The sequence below is a fragment of the Sturnira hondurensis genome, unplaced genomic scaffold (genome assembly GCF_014824575.4).
Source record: "Sturnira hondurensis isolate 20B ecotype Veracruz unplaced genomic scaffold, ASM1482457v3 Scaffold0006505, whole genome shotgun sequence".
NCBI classification, from domain to species: Eukaryota; Metazoa; Chordata; class Mammalia; order Chiroptera; family Phyllostomidae; genus Sturnira; species Sturnira hondurensis.
Genome location: NW_028079136.1, coordinates 6,076,357 through 6,103,777, shown reverse-complemented (window position 1 = coordinate 6,103,777; position 27,421 = coordinate 6,076,357). Strand labels below are relative to the sequence as shown.

Here is a 27,421-nt window from a genome sequence, read left to right as displayed (position 1 = left end):
ATTTTCCAATGGCCAAGCATAAGACTTGGCAAGCAAGTGGATGTTAATTTGTGTTTTGTTCTTAACACCAAATTTCTTATCTGAAAATAGAGGTTGCAGGAAAAGATTGGCCTCTCCACACTGTGGACTCTGGTAGCTCCATCCTTCTCGCCTCCAGTGTGTTCGAGCAAATTCATTTGGTCGGAGTGAGGGGTACACTTGTGTCAGTGCAGCCACTCGGTGAGTCGCAGGCATGGTGACACTCAGAGCTGCTGCCAGACTCCCCATGTGTCTGCAGATCGTCAGGTTGCTTGCCACTCACCAGATTTTGTTCTCCTTTTGACAACTGTGAAGACACTGAGCATTACTCAAATTACCAAAGGATCACTACTCTTGAGCATGATCCTAATAAACAAACTTGCAAATTGGTCTTCAGTCCCTAACAGGCTGGATTCAACTGAGTGGGGTGGAGTCTCTCCGATAGCATCTTCTCCAGAGAGGGATCAATGCCAACACCTTTGTTCTCTGCTGACTGTTTTGTTCTTTGAAACAATGCTGCTTTGACTTCTCCAATGGGAGCTGGTACTTCAATTTCCTTGACTGGAAAGAAGTGGAGACTTCATTTCCTGCCTCGGCCTGCTGCTGGATTGTCTTGGTCCACGTGTGTGTGCTCGTGCCTGCGTGCAGACACACTCCTCACTTATCTCTCCTCCTGCGGCTTGGAGTGGCAGCTGAGGCAATGCCAGGGACTGCTCTGGGGCCGAGGATGTGGGAGAAGGGAGTCCCGCTATATTCCTTGGCCTTGAGCAATTATGTGAGGGTCGGAAGTTTAATGGGTATGGAAACCTTGCTTCAGCGACCTGCAACTCTCTTGCTGATCCAGTCTGAACTCGCTGGCGTTGGAACCACGTGTTCCCTTCCACAGAAATCAAGTTTCCGCTCTCTGATCATCCAAGAGGACTCGGGGATTCTTCCTGCTGGGACTATCACATGGCAAGCCGCTGATCACCACAGCCCCTATCCAAGGCAACTTTGAAGCTCTCAGTTGTCCCTTGAGCTTTCAGTGTGTTCCCAACGGCCATCATGTTCTAGCCAGTGGCACCGTGTTTCCTGCAGTGGGGGTGGCAAGTGCCTTACAATTTTTTGGTCCCAGTGAATGGGGTCTTTGGAGAGAGCTAGGACCTTTCATCCATAGAAAATAGAGGGAAGTCACACATCAGGGTGATTGTTGGCAAGCTGGTAGTTTCAATGGTAGGAAGAAATGAAGGGGATAGAACTAATTCTTGATGAAGTAGAAGCTGAGTCCCAGGACACTGTGGCTGGGTCCACAGTGCAGTCCTTGGTGGTGAGCAAGGGGTCCCATGTCAGGGCTCATCAAACTTTAATGGGTTAAGGAACAGCCTAGGTTCTGAGCCAGCGAGTCTGGAGTGGCACCAGATATTTTGTATTTCTAACAAGCTCCTAGGCGGTACTAGTCTTAAGATACACTTTGAGTAGCAAGGTTGTATGTATATCACTGTAAATGTGTCCTTGGTGGGAGAACACCTACATTTTTTTCCAATGTAGCTGAAAGCCCTGACAAAGCAATTTCATAAGGTAGGGGAGACAAGGAAGTGCAGACACGGAGGAAGGAGGGAAGAGTCAGAGGAGGCGAAGGAAAGAGATGTGAAATGGTTATTTTGAAGCACAGGAAGGTGAGCATACCGGGGAAGTAGGACCGTCTGGTGGGGAGAACTTTGGAGGGTCTGCGTCCTCGGGAGAAAGGAGGGCAGGAGTGGTTGGACAGCGCTGGTGGGAAGCAAGGTGAGCACTGGCCGCACCGAGGCCTTCGGCATGAAAGGAAAAACAGCAGAGCACGTGCTGGCATCAGGGAACAGCCAGGTTTCCTTCAGAGCAAGAAGATGACAGGAATATTCAGAGAAGGATGAAGGACACAGGCATGTTTGCTGGTGATAGACTGTGGGACAGTGTGTGGAGGAAGGAGTCAAGAGAGCAGGGGGGTGGGGAATTGGCCCAGATTCATAGATGTGGAGAAGTTATGGGGTAAGGGCCCAGGGTGGATGACCAAGGGACTTAGGCTCTGGCGGTCTGAGGTGGGAGTGAGGCATTATGGGAAGGTGGGTGACAAGTTCAGGCTGCAGTGAGGGGCCATTGGCAGGCATCTTTTCTCAGAGGCAGAAGGGAGGGGGCATGAGAACGACAGGAGTGATGTCACTCCTGGAACAGGAGGCTGGGCCGTTCCTTCTCTAGGACCCTGTGGCCCTGGAGCATGAAGCACATGGGTGCAGCCTCGTCTCTCCTCGGTATGTTATTGACATTGGTTTTTTAAAGCACTGTAGTCAAACAGAGCAGTGTCTACATTACACTAGTGACTTCGCGTCCACTGCTCAGCATTTCCAAAGACAAACTGATGGTTCTGTTTTCAGCCCCAAATACCATGCAGGCCTGACGATGAGGTGACCTGAATATGGCACCATCAAAAACCCCCTTCTCACCATAGAAGTTCCCTCACTGCCCGAGAAGCTTTTGATTACCTTCAAATGATAAACCTCTAGGATGTAGGCAAAATTAGTAGTCCAATGTCTACTAATAATATTTAATTTATTAATTTAATTACAAATGCACACTTTAAATCACATATAAAGTAACATTCGTATTTCATAAAATAACTATTCAAATTCATAACAAAAATCTTTGACCAGGGTCTTGGTCTCGAGCCGCTTTCCAAATCATCTAACATGGTTTTCGAGAGAACATTTGCTTCCCGTTCATGGCGTTTTCTGAGAGCCTGAGAGTCTTTGTTCAGCTCGAAATATGACACTGAGCCACAAGTGCTCATCTGGATCACATCAAGTCATTTTGCACTTTGATTTGTACAGTAAGTGGGTGCTCTCACTCTCCAGTTAGTGTATAATTATTTAAAGCAATCCTTACAATGCTTGTTTTATAAGTTTTTCTCACTCTCTAGATTGTGTGATCATCTCCAAGAATAATGGTCAAACCTGTGTTTAATTTCTTTGCACTTTTATCTGTTTCATTTTGCACTAGGCCTACCAGGTGGCCTCCATAGACATAAACAACTGACATTGGTTGGACCATGTAGGTCAGTGTGCGTTGACAGATGGCCATTGGAACCAATTCAGTGCCAGCAGGAATCCCCTGTTTGGGGTGTGGAGAAGAAGGAAACTTTTTAGTCCGTGCAAAACAGCTCCATTATGATACAGCATGGTTATAAAAACAGCACAGCTGTGAGGCAGCCCTAGTGCCAGACAGCCCTGGGGCCAGGCCCCTCTTCGGGCTAGACAGCTCTGCTCCTCAGTGGTCTGCTTTGCACTGTGCTTGTCTGTCCCACTCTGGTGAGGCATCTTTTATGTTTAAGCTGAGTCAGGAAGAGATAGTCTTCAGTAGAAAGAGAAAATGCATTCTAGGAGCCAGAGGTGAACTGGCTGGCTTATATGGACAAAAGTCCCTGCCCCTGCCTCCTGATTAGTCTGTCCTCATGCAAATGAGGACTCGAAATCCTCACAGTTTGATTGGCCCAAAAGGCTTTGTCCTGATTAGCCAGAATAGAGTTACTCTGATTAGCTGAAGCTACACAGCTTCGATTGGATGGGGAAAGCTTCAGTCCTACAGTTGAGATAGGATTCCAGAAACTCCTTTAAAGGGCTGGTTCAGTTGGCAGAAACATAGTGCATGCAGTTCAGCTCAGAGGCAGGCAGTCCAGTGCCGGCTTCTCTGTGAAGTGCAGTCTGCATTAGAGGCCCCTTTGCAGAAACAGCTGCTAGGCTCTGGGGTTTTTGTTGTTGTTTGTTTGTTTGTTTGTTTGTTCAATTTGAGCCCAGTTAGCCACCAGGAGCCCTTCTTAGTAGGTATCACTTTTTTCAGGGTTCACATTTGTCATCCCCAAATAAATAGTACATCGTTGTGCAAAAAAGTAGGTGAGAGGGCCTTATGTGATTGGAAACAAATTGTTAGAGCTAAAATGTCAGGCCACTACCTTTTGGGTGGTAATTTGGGGTATTTATGGTATGGGTTGCTATGTTTTCTTTCATTTTCCCCACCTTTGGAAATTGGCCTCAATTTCCATGTATGATAAAAGACATTTGAGTTTTAGATCTACTCAGACTATAAATCTTAGTTCTTTTAATGACAAACTATATGACTTTGGGCTCCGGCTTTATTTGAATGGCGGCTTTATCTGCCTCAGCTCCACTTTCCTGCTGTTCAAACTGGGATAACAAGCCTGTATCCAGGACTGTTTGGGAGTCCAATGCCGTAATGTGTGCCATGGGCCAGGCACGTACTTGGGTTCAAAAAAGTTAGCCCTTTTTCCTATTAATTTGTAAGAGACTTGTGGTGAATCCTTTATTGTGGGCATCTCAAACATTTTTCTTAGTTTGTCTCTATTTATTTTGGATATTTATTCTGGATTTTTTCTTCTGTGAAGTTAAAGAAGCTTATGCTTCAGGGCTTGCCATGTGCTTCAGCCTTTCCCAAGGTCCTACACCTAACTTTGTATTTGTTGTTTTGTATTCACTTTCTTAAAAGGGATCCTCAACGTATGTAAACTTGAGGCCCCATGAAATCTGGAACTGCCCTTGATATCATGCTTAAAAAGGCCACTCCTTTTCAAATTATGAAATTTTAAAATACGATTAACTTTATATCTTTTCTTTTGACTTATTTTCTAATTTTCCAGTGCTAAAGTGGATGACTAGTGCAGTCATTTTCTTGAGAGTTCATTTTTTTCAGAACTAAATGGAGTCCTGCCACACATCCATTCATTTATGCATTCATTCACCCATTCATCCAAACCCTTCCCTCATCTTTTGCACCCAACTGAGTGGTGAAGCATCTGTAGGGACTGAAAGGCTGCATGGGAGCCCTGGATGGGGGTGGGGGGGGTGGGATGGGGGCAGTATGTTAGATTCCTAGGGCTGCTATAGCAAAGCACCCGAAACTGGGTGCCCAAAAACAACAGAAACTTATTCTCACATAGTTTTGGAGGCTAGAAGTCCAAAATCAAGATGTCAGACTCTAAAGGCAGGAGGGCTGAGTCAGTTCCAAGCCTTTCTCTTAGCTGTCAGTGTTGCTGACAATCCTTGGTGTTCCTTGGCTTCCAAAGGCGTCACTCCAGCCTCTGTCTCTGTCATCATCTGATGTTTCTCCTCCCTATGTGTCTGTACATGTCTCTTCTTATAAGGACAGCATCATATTGGATTAGGATCCACCTAATGACCCCATCTTAACTTGATTACATCTGAAAAGACCTGATTTTCCAACTAGGTCATATTCACAGATATGAGAAGTTAGGTCTTCAACCTATCTTTTGAGGAGACACAAGTCAACTCGTTACAGGAGGACTTTGAGCCGGATTGTTCCTCACCTTAAGTCCTAGGGGCCAACCCTCAGAGGCACCTGCACCTGCACCTCCACCTCACCCAGCCCTGATCACACACTTCCTGGAAGGAGGAGCTCACTGCCTCTGGGTTGAGTCTGTCTTTCTCTTTCTCTCTCGCCTGCCTGCCTGCCTGCCTGCCTGCCTCCCTCCCTCCCTCCCTCTCCTACTCTCTCCCCAGCATGCAGTTTGGCATAGTGGCGATGAGTGCTGGCCCTTGAGATGCAGTGCAGGGTCGGAATCATGACCCCATGACCTAAAACCCTGTGCCTACCACTTCAAAAGAACACGCAAAAGGTGTTCATAACTACTTGTTGAATAAAGGAAAGATCTTGGGCAAGGTACTTAACTTCTCTGAGTCACAGCATCCTTATCAGTAAAATAGAGATAACATACGTGTCTCCACAAGAGGGGAGAGATTAAATGAGACGACTAAACTAATGTAATTAGTCTAGCCTGGCTTGTACTAAATGCTCAGAAGATGTTAGCTAGAATAATGATAATAATATGCTATAACAAAACACTGGATAAATGAATGATTAACATGATTAATAAATAATTATTGTAATCCTCCAAAGACTGTTCAGTCCACTTTGAATAAAAACCCAAGAGACTTCTGGTCAAGATGGATGCACACTGCTAAACATGGGTTGACTCCTTGCACAACCACATCAAAATTACAGCTAAGCTATAGAACAACCATCACTCAGAACCTTCAGAAATCAAGTTGAATAGAAGCTTGACAACTATGGAATTAAAGAAACCACATCCATCCAGGCTGGTGGGAGGGGTGCAGACATGAAACAGGCTGGTCCCACACCCACATGTGGTGGATAAAAATTCAGGAGGGATATCTCGGAAGTGAGGAGTCCCAGCCTTACATGAGGCCCCAGGTTCAAGTGCCATGAAGATAAATCCCCAGAACTCTGGCTGCAAAAACCAGTGGGGATTGAGTTAGTGGAAGAAACTTCTGGAGTCCCAAGCAGTTTTTTTTTTTCCGAAGCAGTTCCTCTTAACAACCCCCACACAGACTTATTCAGACTCACTCCCTCTGAGCTTGAGCACCAGGGTGTGCAGGGAAGATGTGAAGTGTCTGGCATCAAGGTGGAAGCTGGGGGACAGAAAGGTGGCAGAGACCACTGTTCCTTTTCTGAATCCTCCCCGCACAGAGACACAGAGCCAGTAGGACAGAACCATATCTGAGACTCCCTCAACCTGGCTAATACTGTTTACATTGCCCTGGAGATCCTGTGAAGCTTTGCCTCACTCAACTTAAAAGACCCACCCAAGCTGTTTATAGTGGCTTTTTCATATGAATGACTGGTTTTGGCCCATGCTCCATGACTTCCTAAATTCTCTCAACTAAGCAATAGCCTCAGCTTCCCTAATTTGGTAAAGAAAATAGATATGCCCATCCTGGAAGCACAGAGAGTCCCAAACAAGATGGATGCAAAGAGGCCCACTATAAGACACATCATAATTAAAATGCCAAAGGTTAAAGAGAGAATCTTAAAAGCAGCAAAAGAAACCAGATTATTACCTACAGCGAGTTCCCATAAGACTATTAGCTTATTTCTCAAAAGAAACTCTGTAGGCTAAAAGAGACTGGCAAGAAATATTCAAAGTCATGAAGAGCAGGAACCTACAGCCAAGATTGCTCTATCCAGCAAAGCTATTATTTAGAATCAAAAGGCAGATAAAGAGCTTCCCAGAGAAGAAAAAACTAAAGTAGTTCATTATCACCAAACCATTATATGAAATGTTAAAGGGACTCATTTAAGAGAAGGATCAAAACTATGAACAATAAAATGGCAATAAATACATACCCATCAACTTGAATCTAAAAAACAAACTAAGCAAACAAGAAGAGCAGAGACAGAATCATGGACGTGAAGAGAGTTTTGATGGTTGGCAGATGGGAGGGAGCGCAGGGGATGGGTGGACAAGTGAGGAGATTAAGAAGTACAAATAGGTAGTTACGGAATAGCCATGGGATGTAAAGTACAGTATACTTACAGTGTACAGACCTTTACATGCATGACCCATGGACATGAACAATGGTGGGGGGATTGCCTGAGGGAGTGGGGGATGCTGGGTGGAGGGATGCAAGGGGGGAAACATTGGACAGCAGTAATAGCGTAATTGATGAAATATATATATATTTTAAAAGCCCGAGTCCTTACTACGTCAAACTAGTTCTACCTGTTGCTCCTGCCACTCACCAGCCTGAGGCCCTCTTCTTTGCTCAGCCACACTGGCCCCCCGAGTGTTCTCAGACAGTCACATGTTCCTGTCTGCTGCTTCTCTGCCCCCAAGGCTCTTCCTCAAGACTTCCTCCAAAGGCTGTCTGTGAACACCCCATTTCTACTGGCATTCACATCTCTCCTACTCTCTTATTGTTTTATTTCTCTATGTGACACTTTTTAATACCTAATACTCTATATTTGTGTAGTTACTCTCCCCTCTCTTTCCTTCTTTCCCTCCCTCCCACCCGCCCACCACACAGAATGTTTGCTCCATTAGAAAGCTTTGTCTCATTCACTGCCACATCCCTAGCGCTGACATGATGCCTGGCATATAGTTGGTACTCAGTAAATAGTTATGAAATGAGGGGACTTGTAAAGCAATCCCACACCTGTCCAACACTGTTTTTTTCATTACTTGTCTGGCTGACTCCTTGCAACTGGGAAGTAGACAAACCAAGGGTTCTTGCACAGATAAGGCCAATGAAGTGCAGACAGGTGAAGCAATTGGCCTAAGCTCATGGAACCCTGAGTAGTGGGGAAGCTGGGATTCGGGCTCTGGTCTGTGACTTGGCATGTCCCGTGCAGAACCGAGCAGTCCTCAAACATTCACTGCTTACTGATCACATCTTTGCATCATGCACAGTTGACAGGGGGATTGAGCTGAAGCCAAAATTCTCACTTTCCTGTCCCCTCACTGACGAGCATGTCCAGTAGGTCTTGGTCTTTTTTCCCTTGGGATGCATTCGACAGATACCCTTGTATTCTCCTGCCAAGAAGGGGTGGGGGTGTCTGCTCCTGGGTTCTCAGCAGAGGGCGCTAAAGAAACACCATGCCACCCTCTTGGAATAATTCCAGCAAGGTAGGGAGGACAGCCTGCGGGTCTGGGCAGCCTGGGTTGACTTCAGTGTCCTGTTTCTGCTCCTCTCTGCCCTGTGCTCAGGTGTCTCCTTGGCCAGAGCCCTGTTTCCTTGGAGGACCGCCACCCTTGGAAGTCTGTCTCCAAATCTAGTGAGATAGGTAACAAACACTTTGTAAGTCCTCCTGGCCCCATTAGAGCTGGCATCTGAAGCCGCTCTGCACAGCCTCCTCCAGTGGAAGATGAAGGGTGTCCCCTCATTCGGACCCTGTCCTTCTGGTGTACAGCAGAAGGGGGACAGGAGCTCTGTGGAGCCGGGAGAAAGGCAAGCTGGGTTCCTAGCTCTGCCTGGAAAGCTCTTCCTTGAATGTTTGCTGGGAGAGACTTCCTTCAAGTCTCGGCTTCTCCAGGATGTTGCCTTCTCTCAAAGCTGACACCTTGCTCACACCTCAGTGTGTCCCATCACCTGCCCCCTGTCCACATGATCTGCTTCTGTCTCCCCTGCTGAACAGTGGGCTCCTTGGGAGAAGAGACACTGTCTTACCCTTGCTGTGTCCCAGCCCTTGGCAGGTTTTCATGTACAAGTGAATAAATGAACTCGAGGTAGGAAACTGGGTGCTTTGTGATTGAGTTGGAATGGAAAAACTGGAAAATGGGAGGTGGGGGCAGCACAGATGAAAAGACTCAAGTCACATCAACAAGCATCCATCCAGTGCACTGCTGCAGGTAGGTGCGCAAATTTTTACAATGTACTGTATCTACTAAGGTCAGTCTTTCAGAGTTACCAAGAAGTCGATAAGGTGTCAAGGCCACCCTCTTTGCAGACTCTCTGGACCCCGAACCCAATTTTGTGTTCTTCAGGAGCCACGCCTTCTTCCCCCAGTGGTATCCGATTCAGGTTCCACAAAGTCTGGATTAACTGTTGCACTCGATTACTGTTTCTTGGCCCCTAACATGTGCCCAGCACTGTGCGAGGGGCTGGGAACAAAGCCACAAATAAGAGACATTCCCGACCTTCTTGCAACTCTTCTCAGTGCTGTGGAGAGACGGGCAGTGAGCAGGCGGTCACAGCACAGTGGGGTGCTAGATGGGGAAGCGAGGTACAGCAGTCTCACAATGGGCAATTGTCTTTTTTGGCCGTCCACCCAGACGACCCCTTACAAATTTTTTTTGTTATTTTGTTGTAAGTCTTGGTGGGAGCCTGGGCCTGCTTGATGCAGCAAAGGCCCAAAGGTCCAGATCCATGCTCGCTGAAGAAAAGCAAGGCAGCCTGGGGTGGACATATGACGATGTAAGCTAACTGTGGGCCTCTGCCTGGGACTCTGAGCCTGGACCTGATGTCACTGGACAGCTCACTCAGGGGAAGCTCTGGGATTTCATGGGGTGGTTACATCACTGTCCCAGCTGGGTTATTTCTGTGGTTTAGGCTATCCGGCTTCTCTTAGTCCCCGTTCATGTCTAAACCTGGTTCTCTGGGCTTCTCGTGGATCCCTTAAGTGGAGTTCCAATAAATTCCCCTTCTACTTGGTTTTCCTAGAATAAGTTCCTCCTCTTCTTTGCAACCAGAACCCTGACTGGAACTAACTTCTAATTCAACCTTGGCAGAGGAAGGCAAGCTTTCTGTGTGTAGAACATCTATGCTAACATCTGGAGGAGAGTAAGAATACGTTAGATGAAGACGTGAGGCGAAGAGGTGGGAAGAGGAGGAAGAGCAATGATTCAGGCAGAGGACACAGCCTGTGCAAAGGCCCAGAGAGTAGATGAAGAAAAGGTAAAATGTAAAAAGTGGGAAACAGCAGGTGACTCGAGGCCTTGTTAGAGGAACTTGAGTTTTATTCTGAGGAAAACCAGGAGCCACTGAAAGGCAGAGCCACTCTGATTGCCATGTGGAGAATGGACTAGGAGAGCAAGATGAGAGGCAAGACACCAACTCGAAGTGTGCTGTTGTAATTCAGGCACAAGATGATGGTGCTGGGACCGGGGTGGTGCGGGAGGGGAGAGATGGAGCCAAGTTGCTTCAATAGCTACAATGTAAATAAAACAGGTAGAATGCAGTGATTGGTTGAGAGGGACAAGGAGGACTCATGTTTTGGGCTTGGATGAGGTATCATTGAAAACCAGGAGAGGAGGGAATGGTTTGGGGGCAGAGCGTTTTGTGACAGACATGTTCAGTTTAAAGCGCTGGGGGCACATTCGGAGCACGTCCAGGACCTGGATGGATGTGCAAGTTGGACATTCTGCAAAGAGGTTTGGATCCAGGACACAGATGTCATCACCATACAGACGGTGACCGGAGCTCCAAGAGTTACGTGAGAAGAGCCAAAGGAGGAAAGTAGAACATTCGTGAGCCAGGCTAGAGAAGAGCCTTCAAAGGAGACTGAGAAGCCCTGAGAAGTCAAACAGGAAGACCAAGAAATGCCCATTAGATCTTAGCTGGTGATTGGAAGGTCAGGATGGAAGTTCTTAGGAGAGACATTTTGGAAAACCAGCTGAGAAGGTAAGTTGTGAATTTACATACTAGAATGGGAAAACGCAGGTTTACAGTTGTGAGTACATGAAACAGAGTTTATTCTTTTTAATTGTATTCTTTTCCATACCAACAACTGTCAACCTACTTTTGCCCACCCTGTACACTGAAGGATACTGGAGGCGAGGCACTAAACTGAGTGACCCACATGTTGCCTTATTTAGTTCTCCTGACAATCCTTCACGACCAGTCCCACTTACAACAAATCAAGACTCCACTGAAGTATGTTGCCCAACGTCACACTGCTAGTAAGTGGTAGGGATGAATCCTAGATCTGGAACTCAAGTTCTTTCGACAGCCACTTCCTTGTCCTATGTCCAAATCCTGCCATGTAGGATAACTTTAATTTGTGATTAGGTTTAACAAATATTTGAGTTTACCGTCTGCTAAGTACCATTCTAGGTGCTGGGGATACAGTAGTAAACAATAAAAAAGTTAAACCTCTTCCCATTCTGTAGGGGGTCAGAAACAAATATTGCAGTATGTCATGTAGTAATGGTAGGCATGGAGATTCCTAAAGCAAACAAGAGGGTTACATTTTAAGTAGGACAGTGGGGACCTTACTAGTAAATCTGACATGTGAGCCAGGACCTGATGGAGCAGAGGTGGCCAGTCATCTAGTTACCCAGGGGTTAGCTAGGAACAGAAAACCTCCCATGCTTGGCATATCCCAGGAGCCAAATGGAGGCTAGGCCAGTGTGGTGGGAGGGGAATGAGTCCTGGCAGACCAGAGAAATAGGGTGTGGAGTAAGGACAGGCAGTGGGGGAAGACTAGATCACATGTAGGGCTCTGTAGACCAAACTTAAGTGTTTTTCACTTTTTATCTTCACCAGATATATTTATTGATTTTAGAGACAGAAATGGGGGTGTGGGGGAGAGGTATCGATGTGAGAAACTTTGATCCATTGCTTTCTACACACACCCCAACCAGGAAGTGAACCTGCAGCCTAGGTGTGTCCCAACAGGATTTGAACCCACCTTTTGACGGTACTCCAACCAAGCCACCAGGCCATGGCAAGCTATTTTCTTAAAAATCTAACTAGATGGAAAGCCATTTGGTGGGTTTGGGGCTGTTGCTTCCCTTTTTAGAGGACTCCCCTTCCTCTGGCTGCTGTGTTGAAAGGGGAGCCAAGGGCTAAGCAGAGGACCCAGGCAAGGACAGGGTAGCATCTACAAGAGTGGCAGTTGGAGAGATGAGACACTTGTTTTCGGGGGAGTTGATTCTGGATTGCAGAACACTTGCAACTGTCAAAGTGTCTTGTTTTTTGAGATGAGGCATTTGCCACTGGAGACTGAGAAGAAAACAGCCAATGAGGTGGAATGAAAACAAAGTTTGTCCTGGAGAAAAGTCTCAAGAAGTGATTTACTGTCAAATAGAATGAAAAGCTAGTGGCTACAGCACTGGGTATGGATCTTGAGAAAGCTTTGGCTTGCAGTTCGTTTGAGAATGAAGAGAAGAACAGGTAACGTGAGTAGGCAACTCCTTCCAAGAGGCACTGAACATGTGGACTCTTACTTTTAAGACACGTCACTACATATTTGCATAGTGATGCTAAAGGCATTATTATTTATACAAAGTGCATGTCGGGTACATACAAACATTCCATAGTATGGTAGGTTGTAAAATACAGTTGTGTCTAAAACAAGATGAGAGTGCTACTCCAGGGTTCATATTCGAGTTGTTCTTGAAGCTGGGGGTGGGGTGGGGACTGGTGAAAACCTAGCTTTTGCAACCAGTGGGACAAATGCACATCTGCCCCAAGACTCTTTGGCCCAATTTCCTAGCTGAATTGGGAGAATTCTGGCTGTAAACAGAAGCAAAGACCTACTTTTCTAACCACATGCCACATTTCCTGGGTTAAACTCTTCCCCTCCTCGACAGGGAGGTTGGGCAGCCTAGAAATAATGCAATTTATGGCTCACCTCCACAACCTAGCTGTTTCCCTTAAGTTCTCTTTTATCTGAAGTATTTGCAGCAGTCTCTGCTTGGCCTGAATTTTACTCAGGATAACCCACCAAAAACTATGAATCTGATACTTGTGTGAGAACTTCCATGAAGAGGAAGACTGCTAAAATACAGAGGGCTAGCTTTTCTGAACCAATACGACATATTGGTTCTACTCTCTACCCCTCTTGGAGATTAACCCAACAGACCTTTCGGACACCAAAGCTCTACTGGGCACAGCAGTGCAGCATGGCAGTGCGTAGGCAACTGTGGTTTATCACACGCTGTGGGGTTCATCACTGTCTGCCTCGAGAGGGCACCTAGGACTCCACAGCAGCTGCTGCTGGCAATACCTGCAGGTTGCAGCTATGCTTGGCCATGAAGGTGGCTATTAGCCTGAGGCTACCATGTATTTCAGCATGACAATGAAAAGGTAAATGTCACCAGGTTTGTTGCTATGCATTAGCAATGTACTCCAAATTCACAAGACTTGGGATCTCAGCATTGGTTACTTCCAGTAACCAGACCTGAGAAATTCCCTCTCCTCATGGGAAGGGAATTAGAATAGGTAAGATTTTAAACGTTCCAAGTCTTGTTTGCTCACAGATTGGTGGATGCTAGCTTAGTCACACTCAGCTACATCAAGTATCACAATGTTTATTGATAGATACAAGTATATAAAATCAGGGCATGAACATGACTTGATAAATTAAGTAGACTTAATTTCAATACTATAATAAGAGGGACCAATTCAAATTCTCACCATTTGTTTCACACCCACAAAAACCACTTCAAGGGCATTAAACGATCTCTCAAAACTGATCAGTTTTGTGCAAGTAAACCATGTTTCTTTTAAAAAGACGTGTGCACTTGCCCAGGCTCAAGGATATTAAAATCTAGCACATAAAGCCCATTACTAGAGGTAGAAATACAGGCAATATACTATTACGGCAACAACCATCAATTACAGTTAAGAATTTTTCTGTAACAACCAAATGGATAATCAAATATTGCAACAACTCAAGTATTACTGAGCAAAGTGCATTTCTACAGTATTCAGTGTTGCTATTCAGTTTTCTAACTTAAAACAGCCTATGATAACTGGCAGCAAAGAAGATCCTTGCAATAGACTGCCTTCTGCTTGAGAACTTAGGATGTAAGTATTGCATGCTGCTAATATACTATCTAAACATTAAAGATACTCCTAAAATATTTGATGGTAGACTATGATTAAGACATTACACTACAAAAAACCTTATGCAGAAGGAAATCCTAACTGACGTGCTTCTGCTTTAAATATTGTGAAAACATTACGGCGGAATGAATTTTCGCAGTGGTTAGGTCAAATGCAGTTACATCATATCAACAGTATGTTTTGCACAATTTAAGGCTTTGGCTGGTTCTTTAGTCAGCTTCTTCCTCTGATTCTTCTTCTTCAGCAGTTTCTAGCCAGGTTAGCCACTGATTCACCTGTAAATTGATTTGTAATTTTAAAAAATAGGTAGTATTTACAGAGAAAACCTCAAAGCAGAAGCTTTGATTGAGGACCAAACTAGCAACCCACTCAAGTTCTATGCATTTTATAATTGCCAACAGCCTCCAAGACATACTGCTAGATCAGTGTTTCTCAAAGCCTGACCCCCTGGAAAACTGGTCTTAATAACCACCTGGATGGTGTACCACAGACCTATCAAATCAGAATCTCTGGGATTAGGACTGGAACCTGCTTTGCCATTTTAGAAACCACTGGGGTTTATAAAATTGCACTTTATAAATTTGAAAATCAAGCTATGAGAAATCTAGGAGCAATCTCCTTTTCATTGGCATAAGAAACACCCAATCTTGCACCATCACCCAATATTTGTAAATGACTTTAACAAAAAATGTTAGCCACCTCGAATGCCTTACACACGTAACTAGCACTAGGATGAAGCCTTTCATCCACAGCTTGGCGCTCTTCTGTTGCGGCATCCTTTACCGTGGTACATAACAGTGCAGAATGGTATGTATAAACCACTACGATGACTTTGCTTGTATTTCAGTTGTAAAGGCTCTTCGTTCAAGTAATCTCAAGTGAACTGGAAAAAGTAGACCAAGTATCTCCCGCAAAAGATTTACCTGGAACAAAGCCTTGCCTTTCCCCGGAAACTCTTGGGTTATATCTTCCTTCCAAGCCAAGAAAGCTTCCTCTTCAATAATTTCCATGTCATAGAAGTGAACAAAAAAGCGGAGTAACATGCCTAAAGACAAAACGCAATGTCACTATTTAGTATAGTGTTTAAAAAAGCACCCCACACTTGCCACTCTTTCTGACTCGGGCCAGCTCACCTTTTGGGAAGTTGCTGTTGTAGCAATGCACCTGGAGAGCATACAGGGCACTGACTTGGAGATCAACATGATCGTGAAGGAATTTCTGCATTACTGGCTTGAAAGAAAGAAGCAGTTGTTTTTCCTGCTCTAACTGTTCTTTGGAAGGAGCAGAGGAAGAATCTGTTTCATCACTGGGTGGGTTTACTTCACTAGAAATATACTGTAGGAAGCTAGAGAAAGAGGTCTTATTAGAACCCAAAAGCCAATTTTCTACTTTAAGAAACAATCTTGATCCTTTCCCCTACAGACCCTTTTGTGGCAGACCCAACTTTATCTTACCTAGTCATTAAGATGTTCACAAATCCTTTATCTACATGAAGTTTGGGAGAGATGTTGTCTTTAATCCACTTATATATGGTCTGAGGGGATGGATCCAACTTTATTTGCTTCAACAGTTCCTTCTCCAATTTGAGGAGTGGGAATAAGAAACTAAGTCCCTTTCCTTCCAGAATCTCCAACATTCGATCCTTATTTTGATCAATTTCTGAAGAGACAAAACCATTCACATCATCAGGTAGTAATTCCACAAATGTACAAGATTCATGAAACTCTTGACATTTAAAGCAAATTAAGGCAGGGAAAAACTGTAACTTTTAAAGAAAGTGCAATCTACTTGTGGGAGGTCATGCGGGTCACTGTCTGGACAGAACAATCACGCTGTATACCCCACACAAATCCACTCAGGTGCCAAGGAACCCAGACTTTAAGTAGCAAAATTCTGAGCATTCTCTTACCTGGGAGCATTTTCTGCATATTGACCTTGCTTTGTTGGAAAAGTTCTGTCAACCATTCTCGATCTTGTAACTTAGCTAGTTGCTGAAGACAAAGTAAGAAGAGAGGAAAATGGGTGCCACTTTCCAGTGGTTGAGCTAGTTCGGAAATGCTCACCAGCTCTGAAATGATGGCACGAGCTGCGAACTGTGCTAAATATGATTTCACCAAGGGGATGTCAACCTCCAGTTTGGGGCACTGGTCCAATACGTTCAAAAAAGCCTTCAAAGGAACATACACAGGGTCAGTTTATTAGCTGTCAAATTCAATAAATGGAAAGAATTCTCACAGAATCAGGGAAGTGTTGTTCTACCTGCATGAAGTTGTCACTGGTAGCTATTCCTTCCTGTTTAAGTAAACTGATCAAAGAACTGGCTTTTTCTTTGTCTTCATCACTTCTATCTAGTGACAGGATGATTACTCTGCTTAACATCTCAGGAAGAAAGTGTTTAGGAGCCCGCATTTCTCTCACGCCACTGACAGCTTCATTTGCATTTCCACTGTTCAGATATTCAGTCACAACAGTTTCCTGAAAAGAACACAATCCAAGTGTTTTCAATGCTTTTCCTAAAGACTCAAAAGTACTCCATGAATTAGACTATGGCATTATTTGAAACTTACAGTTAGTTTAAGTAGTTCTTCCTTTGAGGGTGGCGGCTTTTTACTGGTCTTGGCAGGCTTTTCCTGAATAAGTGGTGGATTAGTTTTGAGACCAAGCTGAGGTGTCTAAAAAAACAGCAACGTAAATATTAATGTTCAATACCAAATTTTTAAAAAACCTTCAGAAAGTACTACTTCAGAAACAGAGCCAGTTGTCAAACTGAGGTCCAATACCTGTCCCAGAGGTGGCGTCTGAGTGCGCGGTGGCTGCGCACTAGGAGGAATCATAGTTATCTGGGGCTGAAGCTTTGGCACTTGGTTTTTATTCATTAGGAACGACTGAGCAGGCCGCAGACTGATCTAGAAGTGCACACAGATTAAACAGAGACCCAAGTTAACAAAATGCAGCTGGGTAAGATCTAAATGCAACGTTCCCAAGTCCTAAAATTAAGTCAGCCTATACAAACATGATCATCTCACACAGGAATATAAATTGAGTTAATAACCAAAAAAGTATTCCATGTTAACAGTTTTAACTTCTGGGAGGAAAAGTTAAAAGATCTGATCCACACAAGAGTGAGATATCGTTAAATCTTGTATTAGCATCAGAACTGTCCTAGGATTAACATCACTTAAATAACCATAAAATTTTACTAGTTTAGAAAATATCTTGCTTTATTCTTAATTAAGTCATTCTATTTGGAGGGAAATCACAATCAAAACCTTGACATTCTCCTTGCTCTCACTAAAGACTTTATTTAGAGGCTTGCCCTCATATCTCATAATCGCCGCTCACAGGACGCTGGACATACAAAGAAAGAAAAGTAGTACAGAAACAGGAGAGAAAGTAAAGAACTCCAGCATTAAGTCCTCTTAACGCATCCTTTTGTAATCATCGGGCAGTAGATTTCTAAATGGACAAACTGTTGTATATTAAGTAACATAGGCAAATGTACCTCATCTGCATTAAGCTGTCCTTTCTTAGAAAACCGAGGTGGCATATCCTTCGACTGTCCTTGCAGCTGGGATAAGAGTCCCTGACTCTGGTTATGGTAGAGCTGGCTTAGCCCCTATTTCAGAAAGGGAGAGAGAAAGTCTAGATAAAAAGGCGTCCACAAATTATGGTAATAAAGTACCAAAAGGATGAGCCGAGCCATAAAGAAAGCTTAACTGAATTTGCCCAGAGAAAGTACAAGATGAAACAGGGAAGAAAAAAAAATCTAACCTAACTATCAAATAAAGCGATGTGATTTTACTAATACTTTACTAACCTTAAGAATTAAAATTCCACCCAGTTTAAAATAAGTGTCACAGATATAAATTTGGCTTAGAAAAACATACACAACCCTACAGTTATCTGTATTTTTTAAAAAGCAAAACTAAATCACAAACATTACAGGATTTAGTGCTTGTTACTGGAACATTGATAAGTGTCTTCTTACCTGGCTTTTCATAAACTTGCCTCCCATCTCTCCAAATTGTGACTGTGTGGGAGGCATGATGTGTCCCCCATGGCCATTGAAGAGTTGATTTGAACGATGGCGCCCCATGGTGGGTGAAAATCTATCCTGGATAACTCCTGGACCAGTACCAATTCCACTACCTTTAAATATATACACGGACAACTTTTTACACATCTACTACTATGCTATGCTGATTTTTTAGTTTAACCAAACCACTGCTTTGTTCAAAATCACCTGGCATTTGTCCAAACATATCAGCAAGTCCTCCAAGTGGGTCCCTATCCATTTTCATCCTGGGTGGCATGAAAGGTCCCTCCAGAAAGAAGTCACTCCTCATCCCTTGAGCCATAGGAGCTGGAATAAACACTCCTAGATCCTTTAGAAACAAAGTAAATAAAATACTTGTTTTAAACATAATTTTGTGCAAGACTAAAATTCTTACATCAGGGGAAGAAAACAGAAAAACTTGTAGAGTAGCAAAGTGCTATTTATATAATTTCTGAGCTCCACCAGGTAAGATGAGAGTCTCAAACAAGTTTTAGGGGTCTTTTGGCCATTATAATCTTAAAGCACACTTGATTAAAAAAAAATCATCTTACTTTTACTGCATCTTGACGGATTTGATTGATCGTCTTTGGTCCATTGTCAAGAAAAGCCTTGCGAGGAACCCAGTGGTGTTCTCGCAACTCTACTGTATCCTGAAATTTAATAATAAGTTCACTTTTAGTATTCTGAACAGAAAAAGTGAGCTCACAAGATTATTAAAGAAACCAGTTTTACCTGCAGCAGGAAACGAATCCTTGCTGGCAATTCCTTACTTAGCATCAAGGAGCACATTCGGGCGAAGTACTGATCCATTAAGGACTAAGAAAAAGAAAAATAGTCAAAACAAAATACTATGGCAAATGTATACTAAAGAATTTTAAGACTTCTAGATTATAATCAAATACAACAATCCCTTATATCACAAAAGCCATCTGATTTGAATAATATTAAGACAAACTATTGGCCCTGGCTGGTGTAGCTCAGTGGATTGAGCACGGGCCTGCGAACCAGAGGATCTCGGTTCGATTCCCCGTCAGGGCACATGCCTGGGTTGCAGGCTGGTTCCCTGCAGGCCAACTCCCAGCAGGGGATGCACAAAAGGCAACCATACATTGATGTTTCTCTCCCTCTCTCCTTCCCCTCTAAAGATACATAAATAAATAAATTTTAAAAAAAGTTTTACAAAAAAAAAAAAGAAACTATTTAAATCATCCGTTAGTAACATGCCTACCTTGGCTCGTTCATGGTCTAATCTAGGTCCCACTGTCCTCATTATCTGACAGAGGCATTCCAAATCTTCTCCCATATCTTTGAGTTGGACTCTCTTCTTCTTTTCCAAAAGCTACCAAAGGAAATACCCCATGATGATGAAAATCTTGTATTTAAATGTTTTATATGTCTGCGCTGACTCACGGTTCCCAAAGTATCTAATATAGTTCTATTTGGTCTGTGTTGAAAAAATCCTTCCACATGAAGCAATTACATAGGTAGGTAATCAGTTCTACCCCTACCTTAGTATACTGCATACTTACTTCCATATTCACAACACTGAAATAGGTTTTGCTGACCATCTAAAATACTTCAGTTAGCCTACTACCTCTCTCAGATAGCAAAAAATAACTCTTTTCCCCCAAATAATTATGCATACCCAGTTATTATCTAAGCCTAAATTTCCAAGTACACTTACTGTTTTGATGCACTTATGAAGGATAGATTCATGAATAAGATCAAGCTTTCCAAGTTCTCCAATGAATTTGATGTTCCCCAACATCTTGATCTTAGCAATGGCTCTCTGTTCCTCCTCCTCAGGGAGGAGGGGGTTTTCACGTTTATCATAGACTGGAAAAACCAGAAAAGAATAAAGTCAACATTCAAAATTAAGTTGGAAATGTACAGAACTACTTAGCACCAAATATAATTCTTACCATCAACATTTCTGGTTCGGTTTTCAAATTCATCTTGTAATTTGGAAATTAGGAGGCGTCTGAATGTCTATTAGAAATAAAAAACATTTGGCAAGTTTTATGAATGAAATCTTTCAAATAAACTTTAAAATAGGCCAAGCAAGCACTATCACTTACTGTGCTTTGCTTCTGTCCTGGCTGACCCTCTGCTGCTGGGCCATCAAAGTTTGGTGCATCTTCTGCCAATCGCAGACATAGCTGAGCATACAATGAGCTATACTTTGGCTCTTCTAGGGCTTTGTCCACAATCTATAGGAAACACCATTTTTTAAAACTAAGCATGACAACTGAAAGAATCCTTCATTTATTATTTAATAATAAATAAGTTTATTCAAGAAACTTGATAAATTAAGTTTCTCGCAGACTTAATTAATCTTAGATCTCAAGTTTCTTACCAATTCTCTATATGCCTCATTTATAATTTAGAAATAATACTACCTCTTTTGCAAAAATTAGTATATAGACTAAATTAGATAATGTATAGGAAGTAGGAAAACACAAATATTTAAATGTTAGCTATTACAGCATATTGAGTAAGTCCAGTTATACAGATCTCATACTAGCCACAACCCACCCCATTCCCTGGAGTTGAAAACATGCTGAAAATCAAAACTGTAAACAGACACTGGAATGCTCTATCAATGATCACACAATTCATCCTCAAGATCAAAATACAGTGTTTCCCACAAAATGAAAAAATGCAAACAGCCTGCTAATGATAAGTCTGTTAACTTTTCAGGAACACACAGTATAAACAATTTAAAATTCACTTTTTAAACTGGATGCCATTCATATGTAGTTGGTCTTTTTAAAAATCATTATTCAGAAAAACTTACCTAGCTTACACCTCACAAGTTTTAAGCAATAAATGTAAGTGTAAAAAACCAACCTGAGTTTGTTAAACATTTTTTTCTCCCTTTTAATTAAGGCAACAGTTCACTTACCAGCAGTATGACCCCTTTAAGGATGAGTTTAGACTCTACACCCACATTGAGGAGCTCAAGGCATAGCTTGTCAAACTTTTCAGGAGTAAGCTTATTTAGTATGCTGGGGAAAAAAGGAATCACACTTTAAGTGTCAGCCAACAAAGAACTGAGGTGAAAAACAGCTTTTAAATGTTTCTTCTATTATCTCCCTTTAACATCAAGGCATTTCTCCTTACCCATGTAACTGAACGGATGTTTAAACAAAGCCATCACTGTTATTTAGTTATAGTATCTGTACCTGATTGGGGAGGGTCCCTAAGTGTCTGACAAGTACGCTTTCTTCGCACATGCTCAAAACCCAGAGAACAAGGGCCTCCTCATTATCAAGGCTAGATGTAGGAGCTAAGACCTATTGTGTGCTTCACTGGGTTATACACCAGACAGACAATGCCAGCACAACAGGCCAAAAGCAACTCCAAGCCCCCAAATACTGACGGTACTGTTCTTTTAAGATAAAACTGTCAACACTGGCATTTGTTAAAATACATACTTTGTGCATGAACATTGTCTTCTGAGTAATATAGCATACCCACAAAAGAACTAACCCATTCTTCCCGCCTTTTAGTTTAGGATCAAATAGACCTATAAACTTACCCTCTTACTTTCCTGAAGATTGCATCATGGCGTTCTTTTTCATTTGCGGAGTTGTTTGCTGCGGAGTTGTCATCTCGTCTAGTGCTTCGTGCAGGAATCCATTTCTGAGCGTTTTGCCCTGGGGTTTTCCCCAGGAACTCGCTAGTAAAAATGAATTAAGACCATTTAAAACACAGCATCCAGTCTCACAAATCAAATGTCATACTGATCAGAAATCCTTCTAAACAAAGACATTTCACCCAACTTCCCTCACAAGCTAATCACACAATCAGTGGTTTTCAAACAATAGTGCGCATCTCAATCACCTCAAGAGCTTTTGAAAGAACAGATTGCTGGGACCATTCCCAGCTTCTGCTTCAGTGGGTCTGGAGTAGAGCCCAATAACTCACATTTCTAACATAGACTCCCAGGTGATGCTAATGCTGCCACACCTCAGGCACCAACATTTTCTAATGTCTCATGACCGTGCTGCATGACTAACCTAAATTTAGGTTATGTGCTAGAAAATCATGCCAATAAGGTTAGAATTCCTGATGTCTACTGCCATAACCATATCGTTACACATGACAAAGACAAACAAGTCTGTTATTTGAAAAACTCATGGTTTTGACATCTTTGCAGTACCTGTTGCCAGCAGTCTTGGGATAGTGCTGAGGTGCACCCCTACTTCCTCCTCCGCCCGAAGAAGCACTAATTAAAAGGAAACATTAAAAGAATCTATATCCCAAATATGTTCCATTTGGAGAGAGAAAGGATCTCATTAATTATTCTGTATTTTAGAAATTACACCACACATGAAGACTGAACTTGGGCCAAACGAAAAGCCAAATAATTGATCATATTATTTTTTATATAGCAGTAAGTAGTCAAAATTGGAGGGCTTTAATAAAAACAACCACGACACATTATAAAATTAAATGTACAGCACATTTATTCAGAATTATTTGGTGTGGTGATTCTTTTGATTGTTACTGGTCTCTAACGACCGCCCCAAATAAATCAGTGCATACCTGAAACGAGAAGCACCCCCTTCTGCAATCGCACTCTCCACTTTGGCGGCTTGACAATGAAGAGTCTTCAAAAGAATAATATTAATGGATGGGGTGGGGAGGGATGGGGATGGGAGAAATGAAAAACCTAGAATAAAAAAGGAATGCCAAAATTAGACACTGCTAACATACAAATCTATATATAAACCCTCCTTCAACTATATTTCAGATCATAGCACTGCAGTTGCCCAAACTTTCACTGCACTGCAGATCTCATAAGACTAAAATACAGTAAACAAACGGTCAGTAAAATACTTTTTTGTCTAGCTACCTGGAAACCCCCCTCTCCTCAAGGATGCAAAAAGAACTTTCATGGAGATCTCTTAACTGCTAAGAACGAATCTTTGAAAAAGCCACATTCTACCTCCTTTAAAACTGAGTAATGAAATCAATAATATAGAAAATTTAACTATTTTAACTATCAACAAAGGGCAAATTATGTGGAAAAGGTCTCAGTGACAAGTGAAACAGACTAGATCAGGGACAACCAGACTGTTGCTTTTCTAGCAGTTTTCTTCACTGTCCGTATTTTTAACTCCTCGGCACACAGGGCATCAGGGGAGATAGGCGAGAGGGGCAACGGTGTACAGTACTGGCACTAAACAGGCGGAAGACGAGGGCCGCAACATGGCAGCAAGAACCTCCGCCCCATTTCTTCCCTTCCTGGGAACAAAAGAGCAGCGGATTCCTCCCCGTCGGGCCTGAGTTAGGGAAGTGTTTCCGACAGCCTTCCCACGGAGCCACCAGGGGCAAGCCTCGGGGAGGCGAGGTGGCCGGCCACGCCGGCCCAGCAGCGACCGTCTCTTTGTTCTCCAGAGGGAAGGCGGCCTTCTCACTACCCACAGCCTCCAAAAGGGCTCCCTCCTACCCCATAAATCCCCACGGGACAGACAGTCGCCTCTCCAGTCCCTTCCTAACTGACAAAAGGACACAGATCATTGTTCTCTCTCCCCTCTCCTGTCTCAGCAATGGCCCGCTGGGGATTGTCCTTCACTACCCCAACGAAGAACGGCCCTGCCGCTCCCGGCCGGCAACGGGAGTTCACACACCTCCCCTCCGGGAGGCCGGTCTCCGAGACGCCTGTGGCTCGGATGGTCCCGCGCCAACGGCCGGGAACTCGCGCCGGCCCGCGTCCCTCCCCGCTGCGGCGCGTGCGGCCCCGCCACGCTCTCTCCAGGTCCGAACACACCCGCGCCTCGATTGGCCGGGATCCCAACCCCGCAGCCACGAGGACGGCCGTGGTCACCAGGGTTGCTGTCTTCTACTCCGTCGGCAACAGGAAGGGAGAACAAAGGCTAAGAATTTCCAGGTGCCCGAAGCGCGAAGGAAACGCTAAAAAGGGTCGCCCCGCCCGAGTCCGCCTGCGGCCGCCATTTTGTACCACTCGAGAAGAAGTGGCCTGTGGAGGGCGGCCATTTTGAAGCGCTCTGCTCCGCGGCGGCGGCGCCAGCAGCGGCGGCTCCACTCACCTTCACCGGGAACTCAACAGCTGCCACTGCAGCTGCCTCTTCGAGATCCGGTCGTCGGGGACGGGGAAAGGAGGGGGAAGGGGAACGGAAAACAAAAAAGGGGGAGGGAAGGGGGAGGAAGGAGTCGGGAACGGCTGGAAACTCTCAGCTCAGAGGAGTCGCTGCTGCAGCCACCACCCGGTACCCGCCGCCACCTCCATAGAGCTCCGACTCACTGCTGGCGCTGAGGCGTGTCTGAAGCCGAACTTATCGCTCTAAGGCAGCGGAACCCACCGGAGCCGCCCCGAATGGCTCCTTTGCCACCCAATCAGCAGCCTGACTGCTATTCGCCACCAATCCGCGCAGGATGGCGGGGAGGAACCTTAGGGCCAAGCTCGGTTGCGGCGCAGCCCCGCCGCAGTGCGCAAATCCGTATTCCCGAAGGCTCTGGGGCCAAGCCAGTGGCGTAAGGGGAACCGAGCACTGCCGAGATGCGGGCCACTTGCGTAAAGTTCGAGAGCCCTTCTGCGTCTGCGTTGGTGTGGCTGTCTTATCTTTCTCCTGTCTTTGTTCCCTGAGTCCGACCCCATGCAGGACTTAGAAAACCCTCTTTCCTCTCTACCTCGATTTCTTACCGCGTTGTGGGAGGAAAACTCGCCCTTTTCCTATCCTATCCGATTCCTATCCGTAGCCTGTCACAGCATTGATTTCTTAGCGATTCCAAGGAGCCGTGATTGCCCCTCGCAGACGGAGCTTCCCTGGGACGGGCCTATAGGATTGGGGCCTGGCGCCCCGGGGGCACAGCCCCTGGAATCTCTGTTGGGCTCCGGCTGTTCGGCTCCTTACGGTAGGGGAGCTGGGATAGTAAGGTTCAGGCGACAAGACGCCCCAATACGTAAAGAAAGCTTCATGTAGCTCCCTATATATTCCACCCCCCGCTGAGTTAGGGAGAAAGGGTTGGAAGGAGAAGTCTATTGTCTGTTACTCCACACAAAAACATCTTTTCCCGAGTAAGTCCGGCCGGCGGTCACGGAGGAATACCCAGACAGAATATGCCAGGCCAATTTGGAAGAAGTGTTTGCGGACCGCGAGCGTTGGAGGATTTTAATTGCTACTTTCTGGGTTTTTCCCCCCCCAAAATACGTTAAAGACTCGTCTGTGTGTTTCTATTTTATGTAAGGTCCGACGTAGCAAATAGGATTAGGCTTTTCAAAGCCGGCAAGATGAACTATTTATACTTCTCAGGTAAAAAGAGGGATAGATACTGTAAAATGAAGGGTTATGTGATTATCGACATTTTAGCAATCCAGAAAAGTCATATTTCCATATACTAAACAACCAGTAGATATTTCCCCATCTTCATTTTGGATGTAGTTCTTGATAATGTGTAATCAAAAGCGCGCGCACGTGTGTGTGTGTGTGTGTGTGTGTGAGAGAGAGAGAGAGAGAGAACGCATGACTTGAAGAAAGCATTAGATAAAGGGCGGAATTCTCAAAGACCCAAACTTTTATTTGACGTGTCAAAACAGCTCTTGAAGTTGAAAACACCTAGTCCTTAATACAATTTTCAAGAAAGTTGCAGTTTTTCCTAGGATATTTAAACCTGATCCTAGGACTCCTAGGGCATGGTGTGACTTAAGGTTTGAAACGCAATTCCAGCATCTTTAGATCTTTGCCATATATAGGCTGATTATTCCCCCTCATTATGTTACCCCAGTTATTGCTATTAACTGGAAGTCAACACTTGAACTTTAATAACTGGAAAAGATATTGACTCTTGGAGTTAGCTACATGTAATAAAATTTGGGGGGAGGGAAGGTGCAAGCTGTGTTTCAAACACAAAAGTTTCCACTTTATAACTTCAGGACCCTTCTAGCTTTCAAAATAATACCAGAATACTATTTCTTTATACTTTCTGTAGGGCTTTATGGGTTGTGAAAATGCTTTCATATATGTGATACTTTATTTTTACATAGCTGGTTTACATTATCCATGATTAATAATACATTAATCTGATAGAAAGATAGTGTTCAAAAACACTATTCTAGTCTAGACTTAGAATATTTACTGAGCCCTAAAACCTGAGTGGACTTTTAATTGAGGAACTTGAAACTCAATAAGTTAAAAAACATTTAAAATAATTTAAAAAAATCTTTGCTAATTGTAAATCCTTCTGATATAGGCTTTGCAGGTATGAGTGTATGTGAGAAAGTGGGCTGGGAGAAAGTTACCCAAGGTAGAAAAAGTGGAAATATAGATAAAACATAATCTTTCAATTATCTATCAATTAGTGGGAGAGAGAGAGGTTCACAGTTTTGATATACTTTCATCACATCATGGATGTATGAAAATTTAAGTCATTGTCTGGAATTTAGCTTTCAATTTATAGAAAATTGAATTTTAAATAATACACACTTCAAACCTCTAGATTTAACACTTCCATTTTATGGGATTTTTCTCTAAGATTGAAAGCCTCTTAAGAGTCCTGACTGGTTAATTCATATTTTTACACTATTTTAACTAATCATGTTAAATGCTGGTTATTATTCTAACATATACAGCTCCTGGAGCATCTGCTGTCTTCTCTGTGCTTAAGGATTCCCTAATCGAACATCTCCAGCTAACTTCAATTTTGAATTTTTAGTAGCCTATTATTGATCAGAGATGCAAACTTGCAGCCATAATTACTTTGGGCCACAGAGTAACTTTAAAGTTGACATTAAAATTTTAAGAAATTTTACATAGAAATCCAAATTTCCATCTTTTCAGGAAAAATCTTAAAATATGGCAATATAGGGCCTGAAATTGCAACAGATATTCAAGTATAGCTGAGTAGCAACAGCCTCATCTAGATGTTTTCTCTTTCACCATAGTTAAATCTCACTTGACTCATTTATGTTCCCATTCCCATCTGGCCTCAGTAGCCATTTTGCTTTTTTGAATTATTTATTCAAATTCAAAAGATTCCATATGTAAATGATTATCATCCTATTGTAATCAAAAGGAATCAAACTAGTTAGTTCAAATATCTTCTTTATACATAACTTTGGGCAAGTTATGTAACTGCTCTTTCTTCTTAGTTCTTATATTTGTAAAATAGGAATAATAGTATTCATAGAATTGTTGTAAAGATTAAATAAGATAATGTCTGTAAAGCACATAGCATAGTCCCTGACAGT

General features: G+C 43.5%; 1 protein-coding gene and 1 non-coding gene across 2 annotated transcripts; both read right to left on the bottom strand.

Annotated features, from left to right (window-relative positions):
* Positions 1–13,455: 13,455 nt before the first annotated feature.
* Positions 13,456–25,153, bottom strand: EIF4G2 (eukaryotic translation initiation factor 4 gamma 2). Its single transcript, XM_037050164.1, has 24 exons — positions 25,089–25,153; positions 24,537–24,816; positions 23,792–24,089; positions 22,756–22,882; positions 22,370–22,435; positions 21,746–21,886; positions 21,110–21,212; positions 20,283–20,414; positions 20,127–20,193; positions 19,889–20,040; positions 19,433–19,543; positions 18,937–19,020; positions 18,756–18,854; positions 18,391–18,532; positions 18,136–18,296; positions 17,650–17,763; positions 16,928–17,053; positions 16,715–16,819; positions 16,407–16,622; positions 16,057–16,315; positions 15,602–15,806; positions 15,281–15,492; positions 15,071–15,192; positions 13,456–14,422 (listed from the first exon to the last, which is right to left on the bottom strand). Exons 1-24 carry the CDS (start codon positions 25,151–25,153, stop codon positions 14,357–14,359), a joined length of 3,453 nt encoding a protein of 1,150 aa, XP_036906059.1. The 3' UTR covers positions 13,456–14,356.
* LOC118989839 (small nucleolar RNA SNORD97) lies at positions 17,460–17,596 on the bottom strand. The gene has a single exon (XR_005067107.1). It is a non-coding gene; the product is annotated as a small nucleolar RNA SNORD97 (small nucleolar RNA).
* Positions 25,154–27,421: the final 2,268 nt, after the last annotated feature.